The sequence below is a fragment of the Girardinichthys multiradiatus genome, chromosome 12, assembly GCF_021462225.1.
Source record: "Girardinichthys multiradiatus isolate DD_20200921_A chromosome 12, DD_fGirMul_XY1, whole genome shotgun sequence".
In the NCBI taxonomy this organism is placed as follows: domain Eukaryota; kingdom Metazoa; phylum Chordata; class Actinopteri; order Cyprinodontiformes; family Goodeidae; genus Girardinichthys; species Girardinichthys multiradiatus.
This window is the reverse complement of record NC_061805.1, coordinates 16,394,889-16,419,452: the sequence shown is the minus strand read 5'-3', so window position 1 is coordinate 16,419,452 and position 24,564 is coordinate 16,394,889. Positions and strand designations below refer to the sequence as shown.

The following is a 24,564-nucleotide window of genomic DNA, read 5'->3' as shown; positions in this document are numbered from 1 at the left end:
ATACGTTGAGCTGGAATGTGTAAGCTAATGCACAACAGCCCCTAGGGAATTAGATCTGCACCTCTATCATATTAGTTCAGAATCTTTATGTGAATTTATTTCAGTAAAACAGTTAAAAATGTGAAACTCATACGGTGCATAATACAGATTCATTAGACACACAGAGTGATATATTTAAAACATTTATTTCAAAATATTTTGATGACTATGGCTTACTTATAAAAAACAAAATTCTGAAAATTTGATAAAAAATAAAATAATAATAAAACAAAAATAAAGTAAAAAATTATAATAATAATGCAGAAAGACTCACAACTTACTAAAGAAAACCCCAAAAATACATTAATAAAGAAGCCGGCTGTTGACAAAGTGTGGAATCCGAGCATAATGGAAGGTTGAGTAGAAGAGAAAGGTGTGGTAGAATTATATGTGAAAAGCCATGCCTGCACCAGAAACAATGTCAGAAGTGTCTGACATGGTGTAAGGAGAATTGATCTTTTCAGATCAACATAAGTATTGCATTTTATTTTGAAGTCTTGAGAAAGCGTAAAGAGTGGAAAGGCACAGAATCCAAGTAGCTTGAGTTCCACTGGGAACTTTCCACAGTCAGTGATAATTTGAGGTTCTGTTTCATCTATTGGCGTTAATCCAGTGTTTTATCAAGTCCAAAGCCAGCACAGCCATCTATTAAGTAATTTCAGAGCATTTCAAACTTCTGTCTGCTAAAACGTTTTATGAAGGTGCTTATTTCAGTTTCCAGCAGGACTTGGTAGCTGCCCACACTGCCAAAAATACCAGTACCAGCATTTTTATTTTACCACTGTATCGCTGTGCTTGATTGGCTAAAGACCTTTTCTGACCTGAACCCCAGAGAGACTCCTCAGGCTGTTGTCAAGATTATGAAGACAAAAGGCCAACTCACTTTTTAACTTTTCAATTTAACTGTATTTACAAGAGTTATGTCACTCAATCTATGAGACTAAATGCAAAAGCTCAAATTGCACAACATGGATAATTATAAAAACATTCACTTTGATCTTAGAATGTTGATTTTTATATGTAAAAGCAGTCAAATTATACATTTATAACCATAAATGTGTTTAATTAGAAAATAAATAGAACAGTTCATACACTTTAAACTCTAAAAATTCAGTGTTTTAGTGAAGAAAACAGATGGCTTGAATATAAAATTAAATCACATTTGGACAATCCATCATGTTTCAGAGGATTTTTCCCAGCCAGGGCGACAATGAGACCAGACCGAACTGACCTTTAATTAGAAAGAAGCATTACATTATGGAACCTTGCAAGGCTGTATCCTTTGGGGGGCACTAAGGGTAGCCTTCTTAAAGCTGGTTATTATAAGCCATTCAGGAGACACAGGGATTTGGTTTTCTGTGTGTAGACAGAAAAAAGTGAGGAGGAGAGGAGGGGGCTGGGGGTTGTGTTAAAATGAGACCTGCAGATTTCTACGTAGCCCATAATGGGTTCATGTCGGTGACATTGGGGCTGTGTAGATTTCCCAAGTTGAGATAGGGATAATATTACTCTTGGGGTAGCAGCACAGAATTTCCATTTTCAGTCCCTACACTGGTGTCAGCAAATTACAGATAGCAATAAATGACCTTTAGACATAAAAAAGAACCTTTCCTTTTACTCTTCCGTCATTTATGTGTGAAGACATTCAGAAAAAAGTAGAATTTTAGGCCATGGTGCTTGTCTAAGCTCTATTAATTATAACACTGGACATTAGTCCTGAGAGTGATGTTTTGCACATGATAAGACGTTAACGTGATCAGACGGTTCAGTTTTAGCTGAAATAAAGCCAATATCAAACAAAAGGTGAAAACAGAAATTGCAACATAATGAATCTTTTCAAAATACCAGTCGTAACACCCTGCACCACCCGCTGGTGGCTCCCCTGCAGAAATCTGCCACAGCCATCACTCATCTTACCCTGCAAACCTCAGCATGTGACACGGCGCCCATTAAAAACACTGTAAAAGCTGATGATTTTCACAGTTAGCATGTGTTGCTGATAACTCCGCTCTCAATGAGTGTTTCATCACCTCTTCCATAATTAGACCATTACTTTAGCAGGTGCACCTCTTCCCAGCCATTTTTTTTATCCTTTTCAGCAGACACCTTTTAATTCTTTTGCTCCCACCAGTGCCAAAAATCCAACACGCCTGCTTCATCGTGTCGTCAACACCTTGATATGGTAGAATGTGTTGGTAGGATTATGTAAAGTTGGGGTAAGGGTGGGGGTTATAATGTGGGGTGTAAGCGCAGACGAAGAAGTGAGATTATTGAAAGAAAAAAATCTTTCAGCAAATACTTTTCTCTGCTCCAATCATTTGCCACAGAAACCAGCATCAGTGATGATAAGCAGCCTGAGCTGCTGTATGTGATCTGAGGTATACGGTTTGACAGCAGGGTGCTATCTTCATAAATGTTTTCCTGCCAGTCGTTGTTATGGCCAGATACTATTCTCTCCTACATAAGTCTGACTTTATACGGGTACATCTGCCTTTATAATTCCTGTTTCATATATCTAAATGAGCAATCAAATACAATAAGCTCAAAGTCTGTGATTTCAATTCATGCATGAAAGTCAATTTCTTGGGTTAAATTATGTGAACAATGCTTCATTTAATTTGTCTCGGAATTCAAAACTCAGATCTAGGAATGATGTCACACACAAGCGTGGGTGAGTGGGTTCTAGTTGCAAGGCAGAAAACCAGTGGGACTTGCCAAATGTTGTGGTGCACACTACTATTAACAATGTTTTTTAAACACTAAAAGAATACAATTGTATATATGTGTTGTACAGTGTGCCACTACTTTAATTAGCTAAAAACCATCTAATAAATTATTAGGTACTAATAAATAGTTTATAACTCGATCTTTTACTACTAGGTTATCTATATGGGTGCCATATTGGATAGTGACCTTCAGGCTGTTCAGGCTCTGACATTCAAAGACATAATTGCAACTTGAGGGCATGTTTTTGTTGTATTTTTTACTGGTAACTTTCAAAATTAAACTTTTGATCTCTAGTAAGCCAGGATGCTTTGATCTAACTGGAGCCAAAAGGTTAGATCTGAAAAACTGAACATCAGCATGTCATTAGGATTGCCTTTTGTTTTTATTACCCTTAAATTATCGGTAGTTTTAACCTACATGGTGGTGCAGCAATACAAAAAAATAGTCTCCAATTTAAAATCTTGGCAAGGACCTAGCCTATTTAGTATTGTTTTGACTACCTTTTACATCCATACATCCATCCATCCATCCATCAATCCATCCATCCATCCATTGGCCATACCCTCTTATCTATGTACACGCATGTCTGTCTGTCATAGGGATGTGAATTTGAATAGTACAGTTGATTCTATATCTCTATGTGTGGATAAGCTGTAATGCCCTGCCTTTTTTCCAGTTCTTCAAAACATGTGAATTGATGAAAAAAATGTCCAGGGAAATAAAACATGTTCACAAATGTAAAGAAATTCAGCTCACAGTGTTTAGCCGTAGAAAAAAACAACCCACCAGCATATGGCACCATGTAACAGATCAGAGCAGCAAGTCTCAGATTTTAATTAACTGAAAGATGGTATCGATGGTGTTGTGATGGTAGAAATAATAAACCTGATGATGGGTATGCATCTGTTGCCTGCTGGTTTAGTCTACAATGAAGCTTTTAAATTCTGTGCTCAGTGAGATGCACGACTAAGCTAACAGTGTAAGGGCTTTAGAAAATACATTGCTCTCTCTTACTTTTATTTGATTACAGCAAGGACATGTGATAACTTTTAGAGAGACAAGGAGCTGTCAGGAGGCCTGACCCGTAGATATATCTATGTGATGAGAGTGAAAGTGCAGGACAACTGCAAACTTAGTTACACAAATAATTAAACTGGATAAGTTATGGCAAAGAAATAAAGCCACCAAGTAGTTAACAAAGCAAACTGACATGTAAACTAGTCTTTTCTGTTTCGGGCGAGTAATAAAGATGAATAGATAAAGAAACTTTGAACTGGACTGCTGATATTTGTGATGTCACTCTGTGGACTTTTAGGTTAATGATTACCAGCACGCGACACACGGAAGTGTTCATGAGTGTTGAAGGATTCATGACAGAGAGGGAACATCGAGCTGAAAAGGTGACAATATTCAGGACGGAGAGACTTTCTCACACATACAAAGGTAAATATATGGCAGCCAGCTCACAGAAGGTTTTATTAGGCCTATAGATTCACTTTTGTGTCCCAGTTAGAAACACGGGTGAACGTGGACTTAACTTTTGACTTAATTATGGATGTAAGTTGACTTGTGTTTAATTTTGTTTTATTATTGCATGAAATTACTGCATTGTTTTTAGTAAATAGCCAATGCCTAAATCTTTTAAAGTGGAGCTGGTACATTTCACAACACCATGCTAAAAGCCAGGAACGTCACTAGGATTGAATTACATTAAAAGTTGGAGGCACCGCAAAGTGTGGCCAGAACAGTTCACTAAGCCAGATCTGTTACTAAAGACTAAATTTATTAGAGAGACTCATCTATTGCATAGGGTTTCAGCCAATCCATACTGCAAATTTGCTCCAAAAATATTCATTATTATTATTATTGTTTTGACCGTAAACCTATTGTATACCAACAAATAAATTGTAAACAGTTTTGTGCTCCAAGGTTTGAAAAATATATTAGGTGCCAATTCCTGCATGGTACAAACAAACAAAATAAAGCAATACTATTTATTTTTTTTAGAAATAAAAAAGCCTGTGTAATCACAACAGAAAATGAACACAAATAGGACTCTGTTCTTGAGTGCAGTACCAAATGAAAAAAGAATGAGTTTCTATTGCATGAATTACTGAAAATAATAATAATGATAATAATAATAATAATAATACATTTCATTTATAATGCATGTTATATTTAAGTAAATCTCAAAGTGCTATATGATTAAACAAGTGCTAAAAAATGAAAACACAAAAAGAGCATAAAAACAAGGTGAGGCAAAAAGAATGTAATAAGAATGCAACATTATATTAACATTATTTTTGCAATTCAATGTGATTGAAATGGAATACAGTCAAATGAATTTGGTCAGCTGCACATTGACGCACACAGCTTTAATGTGCAGCTAAATCAAACGTGTCTAAACATTTATTTAGTAGATAACCTAACAGACAGATGTCTCTGACAGATGTGTCTGATTTAATACAGTACATAAAAAAAAAAAAAACACACACTTATGGGTTTGTCTTTTCTGTTGGCTCATCAGAAGCCCTTCACTCATGTTTATGTATTTGCTTATTGTGGGGCTGTGGTCCACAATGAAAAAAACTTACTAAGCATTCAAACCCTGCATTCATTGTCGACTTACTCTAAATACCATATTTTACACTAAATAAGCCGTTGAGAAAAACATTTCTGACTTGGCTTATTAAAAGGGAATCAGACACTTCATCTGCCATGTTTGTTTTGAAACTGTAGCTCAGATGGAGCCAACCGATGACTGGAGCTGAACACAGCTGGAGCTGAACACAGCTGAACGGATGTAGGCAGTCCCAGGACACCCACAGATTAACACACAAGGAAAACTTTTATAACTTTTGTTATAAAGTTTTATATTGAATCAGTGTAATTGATTCTGTTGACTAGTTGCAGCAGCTCCACATCAAACCACATTAAAATAGTGTATTTATTGGTTGTAGATCATTTATAGGGACCTATCTATTTCACTTTGTTTTTGTCCTGCTTTCTCTGGAAAACATCATAGTTTTCCTCTCCCAGGTCTTTAGAGAATATAATCAAAATAGAATCAGAATCAGTTTTATTGGCAAAGATTGTGTGCACAAACAAGGAATGTGACTTTGGTTTCAATCGCTCACAGCATACTTACATTTAGTATAAAATATATAAAGTTTATAGGAAATAAAGTAAGCATAAAGGAACTGTATGTACATGTCTATCTATTTACAGGTACTTTTTTATTTATAATAACAATGAAAAAGAAAGGCAGGTTTTTAGTACAAATATGCTCATTTTCTTTCACAGCATAGTAGCTGACTACTCAGGATGTAAGGTGTTGATTGTTTTTAATTGAGAAACAGCCTGGGGAAAGAAATAGTCTCTGTAGTGGCTGTTTTCTACAAAAAGAGCTCTGTGGCTATTTGCTGTCTAAACAGTTTGTGTCCAAACATTGTCTATGTGTGAGGAGCAGCTCAGAGAAAGGATGGTTCCTAGGAACTGGATGTGATCCACAGTAGATAGTGTGTTGTTTAGGATGGTGAGGGGAGGCAGTGTGGTGGGAGTTCTCCAGAAGTCTTGAGTGGGTTAAGCTCCATGTGATTCTGACCGCACCGGTGGACCAGCCAATCCACCTCCTGTCTGTATGCAGACTCCTTTTTGTCGTGGATCAGACCAAAAACAGTGGTGTCATCTGCGAACTTCCAGAGTTTTACAGTTAGCTCCACAGAGGTACAGTCATTTGTGTACAGGGAGAAGAGGAGTGGGGAGAGCACACACCCCTTGGGGGCACCGCTGCTGATGGTTCTTGTGTGGGAGAAATGCCTCACTTGGTACTGCTGCTCTTGCTGCTCCTGCTGCTGGTCAGTCGGGAAGCCAGGCAGGGAAGCAGGGCACCGCCAGGTCCTTTAACCACCATCAGCAGGGTCAAGTGTCTTGCCCAAGAACACAACACTGTTATGCCCAAGAACACAACAAATGAAATGGATGGGGCGGGGGTTCCAATTGGCAATCCACTGGTTACAGGAAAAACCCCTACCACCTGAGCCACCATGGAGCCACCAAGGTTGAGCTGAAGTCCACAAACAGGTTCCTGGTGTACATCTCTAGGTGGTTGAGGTGGGACAGGAAAAGGTGTATTCCCAAACTGACTGCACCACCAGATGACCTGTCTGTCCAGTAAACAAACTACCTGAGGTCCAGCAGGGGGCCTGTGATGTCCCTCGGTTGTTCAACACCAGTCACTCCAACTTTATGACCATGGATGTCAGGGCGACAGGTCTGTAGTCATTTAATCCTCTGATGGTGCGTTTCTTGGGGACCCGGATGATGGTGGAACACTTAAAGCAGGAGGGAACCTATGCAGCTCCGGAGACTTGTGTAAGATCTGAATGATAATGGTGGCCAGTAGGTCAGCGCAGGTTTTCAGCCTGAAGGGGGAATTACCATTCAGTTCTGGAGGTGCAGCTGGGTCGTTCACTGCAAAGCTTCTTTTTAGCTTCTTGATGTGGCTTCTCTCAGCTGCCCTGGCCTACTTGGTTAGTTTATTTCTTGTCTGCTTATACTGGGCCCAGTCCCCACTGCTGTAAGTCTGTTTTTTGGGCTGACGCAGGTTTCTCAGATGCAAAGTGAACCATGGTTTATAGATGTACCTGCGAAAGGTCTTGGCCTGCACACACAGGTCCTCATAACCTGATGTATGAAGTCATAGTGTCATCAAACTCCAGTCCAGTGGCGGAAGTTTCAAAAAACTCTACAATCTGTGCAGTCAAAGCAGGCCTGTACATCTGCATGGCTCATCAGCCCACTTTCTAACAGTCCAAACTCCAGGCTTAGAAGTTAAAAATTTTTTCTATAGGTTGAAATTAGATGAAGCAGACAGTAATCAAGGAGTTTTAAAGCTGCACAGGGAACTGCATGGTATGTTTCTTTCAAGACTGTGTACCAGTGGTCCAGTGTATTTGTGTCTCTTGTGGGACAATTCACATGCTGTTTGTATTTTGGTAGTACATTTCAGAGGTTTGCGCTATTAAAATCCCTTAGAACAAGGGTGAGTCTGTGTTGTTTGTCATCCACGTCTGTTATCAGCTCAGTGAGCAGTTTTTCAGCCTCTGATGTGTAGGCTTGTGGTGGGCTGTTAACACCAACCCGAGCCATCTTGTGACAGGACTGATGTATGAGCTGGTATTATTTAAATGGCTACATATTGGGTTTGTGTTCATGAAGAAAAGATGACAGCGAATATAGTAATGATAATAAGAAAGTACACCTGTCCAGACAAAAACATGATCTGAATTTACTGAAATCTAACCCTATATGTACAAAAACAATAAATCAACCAGCATGATCATTCATCCAGCCATTTTTTATACCTGCTATTTCCATACTGGGTCATGGGGGAGCTGGTGCTCTCTCCATCTCCAGCAGTCTATGGGCAAGAGGCGGGGTACACCCTGGACAGGATGCGGGTCCATCGAAGGGCAACACACAGAACAAACAACCATGCACACACCATTCACACCTAAGGGCAATTTAGAAAGACCAATTAACCTAACAGTCATGTTTTTGGACTGTGGGAAGAAGCTGAAGTACCCAGAGAGAACAAACACATGGGGAACTCCATGCAGAAAGATCCCTGGCTGGGAGTCAAGCCCAGGACCTTCTTGCTGCAAGACAACAGTGCTACCAACTGCACCACCTATTTACTGCTGGAGCTATAGGGGGCTTAACTCCCCTAAAATAGACCTAACAATGCTCTTGCTAAAAGCTCCCTTTTACACATATTTTAATTTTAAAAAGTGTAATTAAACAACAATATTTAACTTCATGGTCATTATTAACATCATGGTCTTATATGCTGTTGAAGACAGAGGATTACGTTTACAATGTTTTTTTTTTCTATGACTTGTTTCAGACTCTGAGCACTGATTTTGGTTAGGGGTTAAAATGTCTCATTTGAACAAATTATTGTTACAAAGATATATTTCATTCCATCGGCTAAATGACCATCAGTTTCATTTGAATAAGTACAGCTATCTAGCATTTGTTAACGAGACAGCATGTTTCTGGAGTAAATCCTCTAATTTGATCAGCTTAATTGCAATGGATTTTGTAAATATAAAGATTGAATGCTGCAACTTTGTCAGTTAGTGCAAGAAAGCTTTAGACCTAATCTAATAAAACTGCATAAGAGAACCTTTGCAGAGCCACTTACCCAGTAAAAAGGCTTGCATATCCATTAGGCAAAAATTCCCTTAGACAGAAATAGATAGCAATTGATTGAGACTTCCCTGAAAATATGTGATTGCTCCCTCCTAATCTGCGATTTGGTGAAGTCAGACGGTGATCTCCGAATGCTGTTTTGTCACTGGTCTCACTTGTCATTTGATCCTGGATTAGGCAACTACTTTTTCTTCTAGAGCCTAATAGACCTCATCAAGTAGTCAATAATGTAGCCATTTAGACTTAGAAAGACCCCTTCCATCCTGCAGGTCAGCACTGTAAACGATGCAATACTCATTTTCTTTCACATTTTGTGCATTTACAATTGTATTTATTGCTAAATAAAAAAAGTAGATTTTGAAATGAATGTTATTTAAAAAAAGAGTTTTTTAGTGTGTCAGCAAAATATTGTGTATTTTCTCAACTGCAATGCAAAACGCATTATGAGGCCCATCTGCCTTTCTAACAGATCTCCAACACGTCTGAAGAGAACAACAAGCTATCTATGGACCCCATCTCTGCAGTCGGAGTAGTCAGCTCCCTCAGCAAAACCCCTGATGGCTACTATGTTGTGAGTAGAGATGCTCTAAAATAATCCTACATAACTGGATAAGGACTGAAACAGGAAGGATAATTCATTATGACTGGCTACATGAAATGTTTCAGCTTTTCTTTCAATACACTTCACCCGTATTTAATACTGAGTTGTGTTTACGTTGAAAGGGTAGCGGGATAGATTTAGGCTAATAGCCTTGACCCCTGAATTTCTTTTATATTTTTTTACATTACAGTCACAAACTTCATCGTATTTCATTGGGATTTAAAGTGATAGACTAGCACAAAGTAGCACATATTTATGAAATTGAAGGATAATTATACATGGTATTCTAAATTTATTAGAAATGAAAATCTGAAAGGCTTTGTGTACTTATGTATTTAACCCTTTTAAATCGAGACCCTTAAATGAAATCCAGTGTAACTAGTTGCCTGCAGAAGCACTTAAACAGAGTCCTCCTGCGTGTAGTACTAATGTAAGCTGTTTTGTCAAGGGCTCAAAGGTTTGTTAGAGAGTATACCTGCATATAAAAAGTCCCGAAGTCTGAGAAGCAAACTAGAAGGGTGAAAGATAATGTTGTGAAGAGATTTAAAGCAGGATTGACTTATAAAAATAACATCCCAAAATGTAAAGAGTATGGCACAACTGCAGACCTGCAAATACATGGCTATCCACGTGAACTAACAAGACATACAAATGCCCCTTTTCCACTAGTACCTACTCAGTGCGGTTCTGCCGTCGGTACTCTTTTTAGACTTTTCTTTTTGTAACAATTAATTGGAACCGGTAAATCACTGTACGCTGGGTTTATTGTGCATATGCCCACTATAGCAAGCTATAGTGTTAGCTTGTACCCTTTTATACAGTTTCATACTGCTCCATGACATCCCTCTTTCTCCTCTGGTTATCCAGTGTTTTGTCTTGCTGTCCGCAGCCTTCTCTGGTTCTCTTCTTTCACTCTGTCTGACAACAGGCATAGACTGAGTAGCAGTCAATGCTGTTGTTTGGTTTGTAATGAAAAACAAACCAACCTGACCTGAGAATGATAAATGGACTGAACTTTCCAGTCATACAGACCACTCAAACTGCTTTACACTAGAGCCACATTCACCCAATCGCACTCACTTACGCTCACACATTCATACACCGATACGCAAATCGGTAGGCAACTTGAGGTTAAATGCCTTGCCCAGGGCAAGGCACTTGGCAGGAGGACATATGGCAGGAGGAAGCTGGAATCGAACCCACAACCTTCTGATTGCAAGACTCTTCCTACTGAGCCACAGTTGCCCTCAGAAGAGTAGATACTAATGGAAAATAGGCAAATCAGTCTGAGAAGCAGCCAAGAGTCTCCTGGTAGCTCTGGAAGAGCTACAGAGATCCTCAGATCATATGGGAGATTCTGTTAGTTGGACAACCATGACAACCATTTGTTGTGTACTCTACAAGTCTGTCCTACTATGAAAGAATGGCAATAAGAAACCCACAGGAAGTCTCATTTGTTATTGGTAGGAGACACAGCAAACCTTTGGAAGAATGCATTCTAGATAGATGAGACCAAAATAAAGAAAACATACAAAACGCTGTGTTGGAAAACCGACAGTACTGCTGGAGTCATCCATTTTGGTCGAACAGACGGACTGGGCTGCGCAGGTTGACATGCGCAGCTCAACAGACGTTGTAGCTCTCACGTCACCCGGGATTATAAAACCGATGGAAAATCAATTTTCGTTGGCATTTCCAGCGTGTCTCATGGGATGACGCAACAGAGGCACATATCTGGAGGGACAAAAGCTCACAGGAGAACTTTTCCTCTAGACGGCCACTCCTGGAAGAGCTTGAAAGCTAGAAATCTGTCTCATACAAGAAGGTCAGAAGATTCATATACTGATCGAAGACCCCGGCGACACCCGGCTCAGGTGGAAACCCACAGAGGTTTAATTTCCAAGGAGACCCCTTGTGATTCAGTCGACTAAACGGTTCTTTATATTTTCCAAGTTTTGGATGGATGAGGAGTTTACGGTTTTTGTTTTGAGTTGATCACGGATGTGTGATCCCCTCCACGTTTTCTTCTTTAGACCTGCAACCCATCCTCACACCGGTGAAGGGAAGAAATCAACATCAAGCAATTTTGTTCTTTTTTTTTTTATATTAAATTGGATAGGTGCATTCAGAGGTCTGGGTAGGATGAGGCATAGTTAAGATGATTTAGAATCACCAGTAGTTAATCCAAGGTATCAACTTGTTGAACGGAATACTGACTGAAGTATTTTATGCTGAGCTGTTTTGATTTGATGTGCAAGTGCGGCTGAATCGCGGAGCGGATGCGGATGCGATCAGTAAGATGCGTGTTTTGAGTTAGAAGTTAGACTTTTAAGGTTTTTCCATTCAAAGCAGCTGCAGTCTGGGCCTCGTAGCCTGAACACTCCTTTGTTCCAGTTTTATTACTGGAGTTTTTCCAATGAGTTCCCGCCTCAGAGTTGTATGACCCTTTTTTCAAGATTTGTGAGAATCAGGACACCAGGAGGAATTATCTTTCCAAGTTAACCCAAATTGCACATTTTGTCCATAAAACTGCTGGTTTGACCTTCATAGACACTCAATGCGCATATATTTATTTTATTGGTATTGTTAGGTAGTCATTTTTATCCCCTTTGTGGAGAATAGCGCTTGTTAGTTGGGTGAAGGTTTTTGGACCAGAGCAGTAATTATATCAGGGCTATATGGCTTCAATAAATCTTCACATATATATATATATATATATATATACTCGTACTCGTCGTCTTCCGCTTTATCCGGGACCGGGTCGCGGGGGCAGCAGACTCAACAGAGACGCCCAGACGTCCCTCTCTCCAGACACCTCCTCCAGCTCCTCCAGGGGGAGCCCAAGGCGTTCCCAGGCCAGCCGAGAGACACAGTCCCTCCAGCGTGTCCTGGGCCGTCCCCTGGGCCTCCTCCCGGTGGGACGTGCCTGGAAAACCTCCCAAGGAAGGCGTCCAGGAGGCATCCGGTATAGATGCACGAGCCACCTCAACTGGCTCCTCTCGATGTGGAGGAGCAGCGGCTCTACTCCGAGCCCCTCCCGGACGGCCGAGCTCCTCACCCTATCTCTAAGGGAGTGCCCGGCCACCCTACGGAGGAAGCTCATTTCAGCCGCTTGTATCCGGGATCTCGTTCTTTCGGTCATGACCCAAAGTTCATGGCCATAAGTGAGGGTAAGAACGTAGACCGACCAGTAAATTGAGAGCTTTGCTTTTTGGCTCAGCTCTCTCTTCACCACAACGGACCGGCACAGCGCCCCCATTACTGTGGCAGCCGCACCGATCCGTCTGTCGATCTCCCGCTCCATTCTTCCCTCACTCGTGAACAAGACCCCGAGATACATAAACTCCTCCACTTGAGGCAGGAACTCCCCTCCAACTTGAAGAGGACAAGCCACCCTTTTCCGGTCGAGTACCATGGCCTCGGACTTGGAGGAGCTGATCCTCATCCCAGCCGCTTCACACTCGGCTGCGAACCGCCACAGCGCATGTTGTAGGTCTTGGCTAGAGGGGGCCAGCAGGACCACGTCATCTGCAAAAAGAAGAGACGAAATCCACTGGTCCCCAAACCCGACCCCCTCCGGCCCTTGGCTGCGTCTAGAAATCCTGTCCATAAAAGTTATGAACAGGACCGGTGACAAAGGGCAGCCCTGCCGGAGTCCAACATGCACTGGGAACAGGTCCGACTTAGTGCCGGCAATGCAGACCAAACTCCTGCTCCGCTCGTACAGGGACCAGATGGCCCCTAGTAAAGGACCCCCGATTCCATACTCCTGGAGCAACCCCCACAGGGCATCACGAGGGACACAGTCGAATGCCTTCTCCAGGTCCACAAAACACATGTGAACCGGTTGGGCAAACTCCCATGAACCCTCGAGCACCCTGTAGAGGGTATAGAGCTGGTCCAGTGTTCCACGGCCAGGACGAAAACCACACTGCTCCTCCTGAAGCCGAGGTTCGACTATCGGTCGGACTCTCCTCTCCAATACCCTGGCGTAGGCCTTACCAGGGAGGCTGAGGAGTGTAATCCCCCTGTAGTTGGAACACACCCTCCGGTCCCCCTTCTTATGAAGGGGGACCACCACCCCAGTCTGCCAGTCCAGAGGCACTGTCCCTGACCGCCACGCAATGTTGAAGAGACGTGTCAACCATGACAGCCCTACAACATCCAGAGACTTGAGGTACTCAGGGCGGATCTCATCCACCCCCGAAGCCTTGCCACCGCGGAGCTTTTTAACCACCTCGGTGACTTCAGCCTGGGTAATGAAAGAGTCCAACCCCGAGTCCCCAGCCTCTGTTTCCACCGCGGAATGCGTGATGGCAGGATTGAGGAGATCCTCGAAGTACTCCTTCCACCGCCCGATAATGTCCTCAGTCGAGGTCAGCAGTCTCCCGCCCCCACTATAAACAGTATTGGTGAAGCACTGCTTCCCCCTCCTGAGGCGACGAACGGTTTGCCAGAATCGCTTCGAGGCCAACCGGTAGTCCTTCTCCATGGCCTCACCGAACTCCTCCCAGGCCCGTGTTTTTGCCTCTGCCACAGCCCGGGCCGCAGCACGCTTGGCCTCACGGTACCCGTCAGATGCTTCAGGAGTCCCACAAGCCAACCACAGCCGATAGGACTCCTTCTTCAGCTTAACAGCATCCCTTACTGCCGGTGTCCAACACCGGGTTCTGGGATTGCCGCCGCGACAGGCACCGCAGACCTTACGACCACAGCTACGGGCAGCAGCATCGACAATAGATGCGGAGAACATGGTCCACTCGGACTCTATGTCTCCATCATCCCCCGGGATCTGTTCGAAGCTCTCCCGGAAGTGGGAGTTGAATACATCCCTGGCCGAGGACTCCGCCAGACGTCCCCAGCAGACCCTCACTATGCGCTTGGGCCTGCCAAGTCTGACTGGCTTTCTCCTCCTCCAGCGGATCCAACTCACCACCAGGTGATGATCAGTGGACAGCTCAGCCCCTCTCTTCACCCGAGTGTCCAAAACATGCGGCCGAAGATCTGATGATACGACAACAAAGTCGATCATCGACCTCCTGCCTAGGATGTCCTGGTGCCAAGTCCACTGATGGACACCCTTATGTTTGAACATGGAGTTCGTTATGGACAATCCGTGACTAGCACAGAAGTCCAATAACAAAACACCACTCGGATTCAGATTGGGGAGGCCATTCCTCCCAATCACGCCTCTCCAAGTGTCACTGTCGTTCCCCATGTGGGCGTTGAAGTCCCCCAGCAGAATAATGGAGTCCCCGGGAGGGGCACTATCCAGCACCCCCGACAGGGACGCCAAGAAGGCCAGGTACTCTGCACTGCCACTCGGCCCGTAGGCTGAAATGATAGTCAGAGACCTCTCCCCAACCCGAAAGCGCAGGGATACGACCCTCTCATCCACTGGGGTAAACTCCAACACAAGACGGCTGAGCTGGGGGGCAACAAGCAAACCCACACCAGCCCGCCGCCTCTCCCCGTGGGCCACTCCAGAGTAGAACAGAGTCCAACCCCTCTCAAGGAGATGGGTTCCAGAGCCCACGCTGTGCGTGGAGGCAAGCCCGACTATTTCTAGTCGATATCTCTCGACCTCCCGCACAAGCTCAGGCTCCTTCCTCCCCAGCGAGGTGACATTCCACGTCCCTAGAGCCAGCCTAAGCATCCGGGGATCGGGCCGCTGAGATCTCCACCTTCGTCCGCCACCCAATTCTCTTTGCACCGGTCCCTCACGGTTCCCCCTGCAGGTGGTGGGCCCACTGGGGGATGGCCTCGCGTCTCTCGTTCGGGCTTGGCCCGGCCGGGTCCCGCGAGGAGCAACCCGGCCACCAGGCGCTCTCCGACGAGTCCGACCCCAGGCCTGGCTCCAGGGTGGGACCCCGGCTCCGCCGTACCGGGCAACGTCACGTATTTTCTTCTTCATGAGGGATTCTTGGACAACTCTTTGTCTGACCCATCACCTAGAGCCTGTTTGCCATGGGAGACCCTACCAGGGGCATTTAGGCCCCAGACAACATAGCCTCTAGGATCATTTGAGCACTCAAACCCCTCCACCACGTTAAGGTGGTGGTTCAAGGAGGGGTATATATATATATATATATATATATATATATATATATATATATATATATATATGTTCATATTTGCAAGAGTGATTTATCTGTCAAAATAAGGTCGAAGTTCCCCCACCTTCGGTGAAGCAGTTGAATAAACAGTGACATTTAGTGGTTTTGGTTAATAATGATCAATTATTAATGATAATTAGCTAATTTGTATTATTAAGAGCTTTGAGCCCATAATCACAACACCAGAGTACATCTCTGATTTCTATTTGTAAGTAATGATTTTTGGTTAAGAAATAATTTTTCTGAATTATGATTTTTAATTAGAATTTCTGATAAATATTAATTAATCAATAATCATAATCCTTACACTACAGATCACCCTGAACACACCATCCCCAACCTTTTTGTAGCATTGAAACATTGTGGTAGCAGCTTCATTCTATAGGGATATGGATGGGATAACTGGTCAGAGCTAAAGGGAAGCACTAAAACAGTGAAAACGTGGATTAATTGATTCTATAGATGCAAAGCTGGTAGAGAAAAATGACTTGCTGTTTTAATTGCGGTTAATATATTTGTATGGATTAACTACTGGAAAGTGAATATCAATGCATTGCAAACATTTTAGATTTATTTTGCAACAACCAGCGAAAACTGTTTATCCACCTTCTCCCAATTTAAAATTTTGAGGTACTTTGTTTAAGTCTACCAAACAAAATCTCAGTAAAATACTTGAGAGTTTGTAGTTGCAACATGGCAAAATGTGGAAAAAAAAGAAAAAAAAAACATTTGTGTATGAAGAAGCCATTCCAAGCTTTTGTTTATGCTTAGCTTACACTTGTCTATGTCAACCTGCAAGTGTTGCTGCTTGATTTACCTTAAATACGTTTCAGTCTCCACATAGTGATCACTTGTTTACACGCCAACACTTACACTGATGGCAGGAAAGTAGCAATGCGGAGTGGTCCACTGCCATCTGGAGCAACTTTCACAAGGACACATTGACAGATGGACAAGCCGGGAACACTAAAGCTTTCTGTACATAACCTGCTTTCATACCTCAGCCAAATCTGCTGTCAGATAGCTTTTCTTTAGCTGCATTATGCCACAATGGTTTAACGTTAAGATATTTGATAGTTAGGCTATATATTTTACTGTAAATTATTTAACATATTTTTTTAAATAATAAATAAACAAAAGTGACAAGTTTAGAAGACTAATGCTGTTTTTCACTGTATCAAATACATGATCATTAACCTAAATTTGAAGTTAGTGACAAGTAAGACATGAATGTTTGTTAGTGTTAGTCTCAATGTTTAACATGACAGCGCCCACTTTGGAACCCTCCAGACACAATGTTTGCTGTTGCAACTTAAAAAAGGCAATGTTTGGTTTCTTGAGGGTTAATATTATTACACTTGTTGACATTAGCCTTGTTCCACATTACTGATGGGCATTTCCCTTTTAAAGCATGAACGTTTTAAAGAAAAAAGTATGATCAAATCAGAAAAAATAGCATTTTGTCAATAAATGCTACAAACGTAACGACAGTAGGTATATTACCACAAATTGTACATATTTTTCTCCCTAAGTAGTTTTCAGAAAATACCGCGAGAGATAGAGTGGCAAAAAGAAAGCAAAGCCCTATTTTTTCTCTACTGAAAAGCTACAAACCATCATATCATGTTATTGTGTTTTTCTTCACATGATTCCCAGTCATTGTTTAAACTTCTGCTTTATCTGTCCCTGGGGCTACTAGTATAACAAGTATTTAGAAGGTCATTGAGAATGAAAGAGTTGCAGCGAGTAGCTTGGTGAAGGCTATGAGGACCAAAGAGTGGTCTTGTACTGTACTGTCCATGAACCCCTAATGTTACTTAAAGGCTCTGTTGCACTCCATGCAATCCATCAGGGATTTTAAACCTCATCAAGTGTGGTAGATGCTTGAATTGTTAAGGATATCTTTTATTCAAGGAATTGGAAGATTAAGTGGGCAGGAAAGCTCACAATATTTGACATAATATTACACCACAGTGACTTATTGCTCAGCACTGTCCGTGGTTCTGAACTGTATCTGAAGAAGATATTAGGGGAAGATGTTCCTGTCAAGGGTGACCAAGAAGCAGGATATGATGCAAAAGAATTTTGTGAAAATAGTTTCTTTAGCATCATGTCATGAATTGTGAATGAGGCTCTTTTTACACCTTTTGTGTGCTGATGTTGTATTAAACTTGATTTCGGTAATTTGCAATTGTATTTTTATTTTGGACCTATTTGTTTCAGGACTGAGCTGGCTTAGTTGCTATTCAGCTTGTGTAGTTACCCATGGCTGTAATTTCTTACCTGCAGTTTTACGTTTATTTGCTTATAATAGTAAATCAGGCATTTAGCAGGATTTAAACGTTTTTGACCATGTTTAAGTTGATTTAATTTTCTCACAAACAAAAAACCTGTTTTAAAACATTGATTTGAAAGAAGTGTTTTCTTTTTTGTTGGCTGCACAATGCAAGCGATTGTGCAACACAATGCACAGTCAGGATGTTGGCAGCTTCCCATGATGTTGTTAACTTGTTAGATGACTTATTCATAGACTTGGCTTTGATGGTTAGGAGGATTCTGTTTATGTGTTTGCCACCAATGCTGTAGACACACCAGAGGCAAAGTTTGATGATATTTGGTCCAAGCCTATGTTATTTCATTTTGTCCTCATTTGTTTTTAAATCACAGTAGTCTCACAATAACAAGACTGTCCCCTGATGTGAAGCAGTGAAGTGCAACCTGGTTCACAACCTTTTTCTTTTTTTTTTGTTGTTCATTAAACTGGTGCGGGTGGAAAAGAGAGAAGCATGTGAAAGTTAAACAAAGCGCCAAACAAGCTCAAGGGCAGATTTCTCTTCCTTCTTCTCTCTCTTCCTATTCCGACCCCTTTTGTTTTTCATCCCATGCCCTCAAACCCTCCCTCTCTTCCCAGTACTTATCTCTTCCTGCTCCACCCTACACACCCAGCTTGTTCGAATCTCTGGCAGATGATGGTGGGTGGAAAGAGAATGAAGCCACAGGCAGGATAACTGCACGCACATAGTGACAAACAGAAAGAACCCCCATAAGACATCCTCCTTTTGCAGCTCCACAGAGCATTAACACATTTCGGCTGATGTGCAACTACTGCACTTGTTCTGGGGGGCAGTACAGGAAGAGTTGATAAGCTAAAAGTAAATCCACATACTGCTGACTTGAGAAGACAATAGTGAATGTGTAGATCTGGATGTGAAGGATGATCACACATGCACAAAAATAAAGCCAATTTTTGAACTAAAAGCAACCCAATTTTTGAAAAATATCACCATAAATAATTCACTGAACAATATAAAGCTCTTGGGCAGATGCACTGCTATACATCCACCCATCCAAATACGTCTCAGTCTACATAATGTTTTAGATGTTTTAACAGTTAATTACTGTAAGTAATCGAACACTTGAGATCGGTCAAATGATCACAATGGAATTTTATTACACGTATGCTTTGCATTTCAATAAAATGCATTGGTTTTCTTTTAATGAAAAGTTAGCGTTCCGGCATTGGAAGTTGGTATATAGTATATATTTTATTTTTCCACACAGATACAATGCCCTGCAAAGTTAGTATCAAATTAAATTTAATCTATTGGGATTCTATGCTATAGACCAAATCCAAATAGCACTCTTTTGCTCTGGTAGTATTCCTGCTAGAAAATGAACCTTTCTCCCAGCCCCATGTCTTTGGCTGCCTCTGACAGATTTTCGGGCCCTATATTTAGCTCCGCCCATCTTCCCATCAATTATGGCTGGCTTTCCTGTCACTGCTGAAGATATGCATCCCCGCACTATGATGCTGCCACCACTGTGTTTCATGGTGGGAATTATGTGTTCAGGGTGAAGGATCTCTGCAGCTTCTTCAGAGTTATCATGGGCCTCTTATCTGCTTTTCACTGCTATCCTTGCAATGTCTGTTAGTTTAAATGGATGCCTATGTTTTTGTGGGTTGGGAGTCTCATATGCTTTCTGTTCTTAAAATGATTGACTGAATGGCATCTCTATGAGAAGCTTAAAGTTTGGAATATTCTGTTATATCCCAACAATGCTTTAAACTCCTGCACAATTGTATTCCTGACTGGAGGTTTCTGGAGAAATATAAGTTTTATAAGCACCTTTTAAAGATCTAGATCAGGAAGCACAAACTGGAGAAATGCCTAAATCAAGCCAGACTAGCAGCACTACTTTGGAAGCCATTGCCACTATAATGTTCATATTTCTGCACCAGTAAATGTTGGAATCTTTTTAACACAAATGTCTATGCCCTTAATCTTTCTGAGAACCTGTTTTGGATGTAACTTTTTATAATAATCCGTCTTTAAAACATATTTCAAGCAATCCTACGTGGTCTTTAATCTGCTGATATGAGAGACAAGCAAAAATATCACCTTTATATAACGGTGTGCTTATCCACCATTAAAGAGTGGAGGTGTCAGGATATTAAGCTATATATATATATATATATTTATTTTACTAAAATTCTTCAAATTCCTCCCTAATACTGACTGCTCAACATATTCTACCTTCATTTTACATAGCAGATCAAAGGGCAGATTACCTCTTTTGCTCTCCGATATGGGACTCTTATATCTCTGAACTTGAGCAGGTTGATCCAACACAAGGGAGCGCAGGCCCAGATCAAACGCCATTCCACAGGGATCAGGAATTTAGTTGGAGCACCAGCCAACATCAAACATCACAGGCAGAGTCACACATCCACACTCTGTGCAGGAGTTACAATCAGGATGTGCCAACAAGCTCTTACCCCCCTTTCAACTGAACTTAATGCCACCTTGTTTAAACTCTCAAACCATAGTAAAGGTAAATGCCTTACTATTGGAATTATACACATCTAAACAATAAAGGAGAGCTCAATTCCCCCAACCCCAGACCAAGAATATTTATTTAGAGTTTGTAATTGCTGACAAAAACTCAATTAGATTTGGTCATGTTATTTCAAGCACAAACTTCACGAAAACTCCTTGGGGCTTAAAAGGTGACATTTTTTGTCATATATTGTGTCATGGTATCTGTAGCTCTTTAAGACCTTCGGATTATTGTAAATTGTTTATTGAGCACTGTTCTTAAGGTAAATTATTTTAACTGGTCTTTATTAAGAGAGCATAATTGTGTTTCCTCTAATATTATAGGTTACGTAGTATCTGATCAAGCATGATCTCTGTGTGTTGCAAATCTGAGTTTTAAGCATTTGAACAAAAAATTTATTATTTATGTGTGTTTGTTAGCAGAGGGTGGTTTATGCTTTCTCAAACTAATTACACACTTACATAAGGTGTTTGGGAAAACAATGTTTCTGTGCCCTACAAAAACATGTCTTTGACTATTGTGGCATCAGGAAAAAAACACTGTAGTCACTTTAATCAGATAGAAATGAAAATTATAACAGGTAAAGCAGAGTTTGACCTTACTAATTAAGAGTTGGACTCTCTATAAAAGAGAAAATCAATAACCAGTTAAGCATGTATATATTCTAAGTCACTTGACTTCATGCATTCATACATGAAGTCTATTAGAAATAAGTGTAAAAGCATCTTGCTTTAGGGATTCAGATCCCCTTAAAGTGGATTGTACCACTCTAAAAATGTTGGTCTTTTAAACTCTTAACACTGCCAATCAAAAAAGGGGAAAAACCCTTTTAATGATGCACTACAATTAGCTGATCCAAAGTAAGCAGATAACTTTAACTGTACTCACTTTTAGGTTTTCTCATTGAAGTTTTTTTTTTTTTTTTTGGCTTGGGTTTTATAATTTTAGCAGTTGAATAGGTTTCCTCTTTAAAAGGTCAAAGAAGAACTCATCCCGGGTCAAAAATAGAATAATATTTATTAAAAACTTTAAAAAATCTAGATGCCAAAAACATTCATAACATTATATTTTTAACTGTGAACTTAAGTTTGATCAGAGTATGATTCTTTGCTTAGGATTTTATTTATTTTTTTGTTGGTTAGGTTAAATTTTTAAAACTTGCTCCTTTTGTATAAAAATACGTAACACCCACTAGAACTGTATTGCGGTTTAAATATTTTTCAGAAGATTAAACCCTCATGATCAAATTTTTTTTTAAAGTCTTATCTGTTATCTTACTAGATACATTCCACTAAATAATTAAATTCTTTATTCAACTCCATGTTACCATTAGTAGGATAAGTGAAACTTAATGAAGTAGATTTTGCTCATGTGAACTGTTGGGAAGGATATGATTCTTTGCGATCTTTTTGCATATCTACATTATGTCCAAACAAAACAATTTCTAATTAACCTAATTTTAGTGGTGTACAAACTTATATTTTATAGGTCTACTTTCACATTCTGGAAAAAAACTGTGAAGTAACATGCTTTTTTCTTCACATTATGCTAAATTTGGTTTGCTGTATTGACGAGTTTTGATACCAAGTCTGATACTTCATTAAAATCAATGTCATGTATGTGCAATAAAAATAACACCACATTTCATTAATGATATATCCCACTTTATTATCTCACCAAGGACGTTCAAAGCTCTACAGAAATATTACCTTTAGAGAGTTACAGTTGTTTTGTTTGTACAGCCACAGTCTTCTGTAAGCTCACATTTTGATCCCGGTGATGATATTTTTACGTAGAGCAATTTACTGAGTTTTTAGGCTAATTCTAGTATATTTACTGTTTAACTACGACTCAATAATTAGCCTCATGACGAATTTCAGCGCAGGTTTGGCTAGTCATGTGCAGAAAAAACTAATAGAAAAGGTTTTGTCAGCAAAAATGAAACTTAGGGCTTTGTTTTTTAATGTTTGTTGACTAGATTTTCAGCTTTCATCTGGACTCCCAGCTGTTTGCACCAGAGTTGCTCAGTTTGTTGATATATACTGTGAGTAATTCAGCTACACTGCTGTATCTCTTTTGAGTAATTTTTTGCCAACCACAACCCCTAAAGGAGGAGGAATGGAATTGTGACAAAAAAAAACATAAAACAAGAATCAACAGAAGAAAGTTGTAAACATTTTAATGACGTGTATGTTATTTTAACTCCTTTTTATCTCCCTTACAATTTTCCTTTCTCCTATAATGACCCTTACAATTACACACAGATGACCAATTATGCAAATTAGGGGATGGCATCATTCAGCTGATTCTACAACTTTAGGACAGCCGATGCTAATTCTTAGTGAGGAGTTGACAGCACTGTACTGCGCACCGTGCAGGTCACATGACACATGGACTCGAGATGAGATCATCAAAGTAAGGGTGAAAAACATTTGGGCAGTTAAGGAAAATCCAGATTCGTTGGACTCACAACAAAATGTTGATGACATTCAAACATTACATGGTTTGTCACCTTTTCTTTCTCTGGAAAAATTCCGGAATAAAATGTAATGTTGCCAGACAGCAGACCTTGATAGTGGGAAGAGAGGTCTTCTAGCTCTCTACTGTTCTCCAGGTGTTGCTTCATGTGCTATCTCACCATTCTACACTTAGAGCATGCTCAGCATGATATCAGAAAACATGCAGTTGCAAGCAGTTGAGAGACAATTTCTAAATTTTGCAATAGCTAAAGTGGTTACAATTAACCCACATTTTACTAACGTTTTCCTTTTTTTCCTTCATTACATTGCCCCACCTCTCTTTGTGAACTTTGGCATCTCAGCTACTAAAATTACAGATCAAGTGTGAGCATTAAGGACAGTGAAAGTCTGTCCATTAGTTCAAACATATTATAGACATGTAGACTTTGCATGCATTTCACTAGAAATACAATATCCTAGGAAATACTGCATCCAAGCATTCCTTTGTGACTGCAGTATTGCACACACTGATATGGCGAAGGTAACTGCTTTGCGGTGTTTTGAGCAGCTCTATTTGGCACGTAGATGTTGTGCATGTCTACAGGTTTAAAACAACACTGCATTTATTTGGGACTTATAAGAAAGAAGAAGCAGTCTGTGGAAATATAAGGAACTGTCAGTTTTTAAACTGTTTTACTCAACTGGACTGTTATTAAAAACAATTTCTATTTTTGCTGCGTGGATTATGAAGAAATGTTATTGGTTAGTTCTCGTGATACTGTAAATTTTTGGATGAGATGATCTTCCTTGTAGAATTCACTGCAATGATAATGTCTCCAGCATATTAGCCACCCAATAGTGTATATACAAAACAAAACAGTTGAACTTTTAAGAGATTAAAAGATTGCTCATCATCAGTAATCATATTCCTATTTTCAGTTCAAAGATAGGATGTGAAGCATTTTATTTTCCATCTTGTCAAATTCTGCTTTGAAAGGAGTGTTTGATTTGCTCTACCTGTCCCATTTCTTTTTCACCTGGTTTTCACTCTCTAGAGGTTTTTGATTTCAATCCTTTATCTTTGAATTCACAGCTGTGCCTTTTAGTGCTTCATAGCACCTTGCCGGTGTTGTCTGTCTCCAGAGATACTTCATACAGTAGCAATATTAATCATCCCCTCAAGACATGTTTCACAGGTGGGCTCTCAGATCACTGCAAGTGGCAGGTGATTCTGTCTTTGCATTTTAAATCAAATGATATGACATATTTCAATATCACAGCGATGATGTCTCTTATCACACATGTGACATTCCTCTCATTGAAGTCTGTTTAATGATCAAGCTGTACAGAAGTAAATGTAAGGGTGTTAGAAAAGGGCCAATGTGACTTTTTTCATCTTTTGTTTGTTTTCGTGTTGTTGCTCAGAAGTTGGTGTTTCACATTCAAGCTGCGTCGTATCCCTGCTGCCGGCGTCTGTGGCAGAGTGAAGCCTGAGGTGCCTCCTCAGAGGACCGTGCCCTCGTTACTCCTCAGCTTGACTTTGGGTTTCACAAAGCGAGCCCTTTGT

At 40.7% G+C, this 24,564-nt stretch overlaps 1 protein-coding gene across 2 annotated transcripts in view; it reads left to right on the top strand.

Moving 5' to 3' along the window:
* The first annotated feature begins 4,079 nt into the window (after positions 1-4,079).
* mvb12bb (multivesicular body subunit 12Bb) overlaps positions 4,080-24,564 on the top strand; it is a 60,699-nt gene continuing 40,214 nt past the window's right edge. For both annotated transcript variants that reach the window (XM_047380776.1, XM_047380775.1), the window contains exons 1-2: positions 4,080-4,209; positions 9,452-9,553. In XM_047380776.1, coding sequence (XP_047236732.1) covers positions 9,488-9,553 — 66 coding nt within the window. In that variant the 5' untranslated portion in view covers positions 4,080-4,209; positions 9,452-9,487. The remainder of the gene's footprint in view (positions 4,210-9,451; positions 9,554-24,564) is intronic.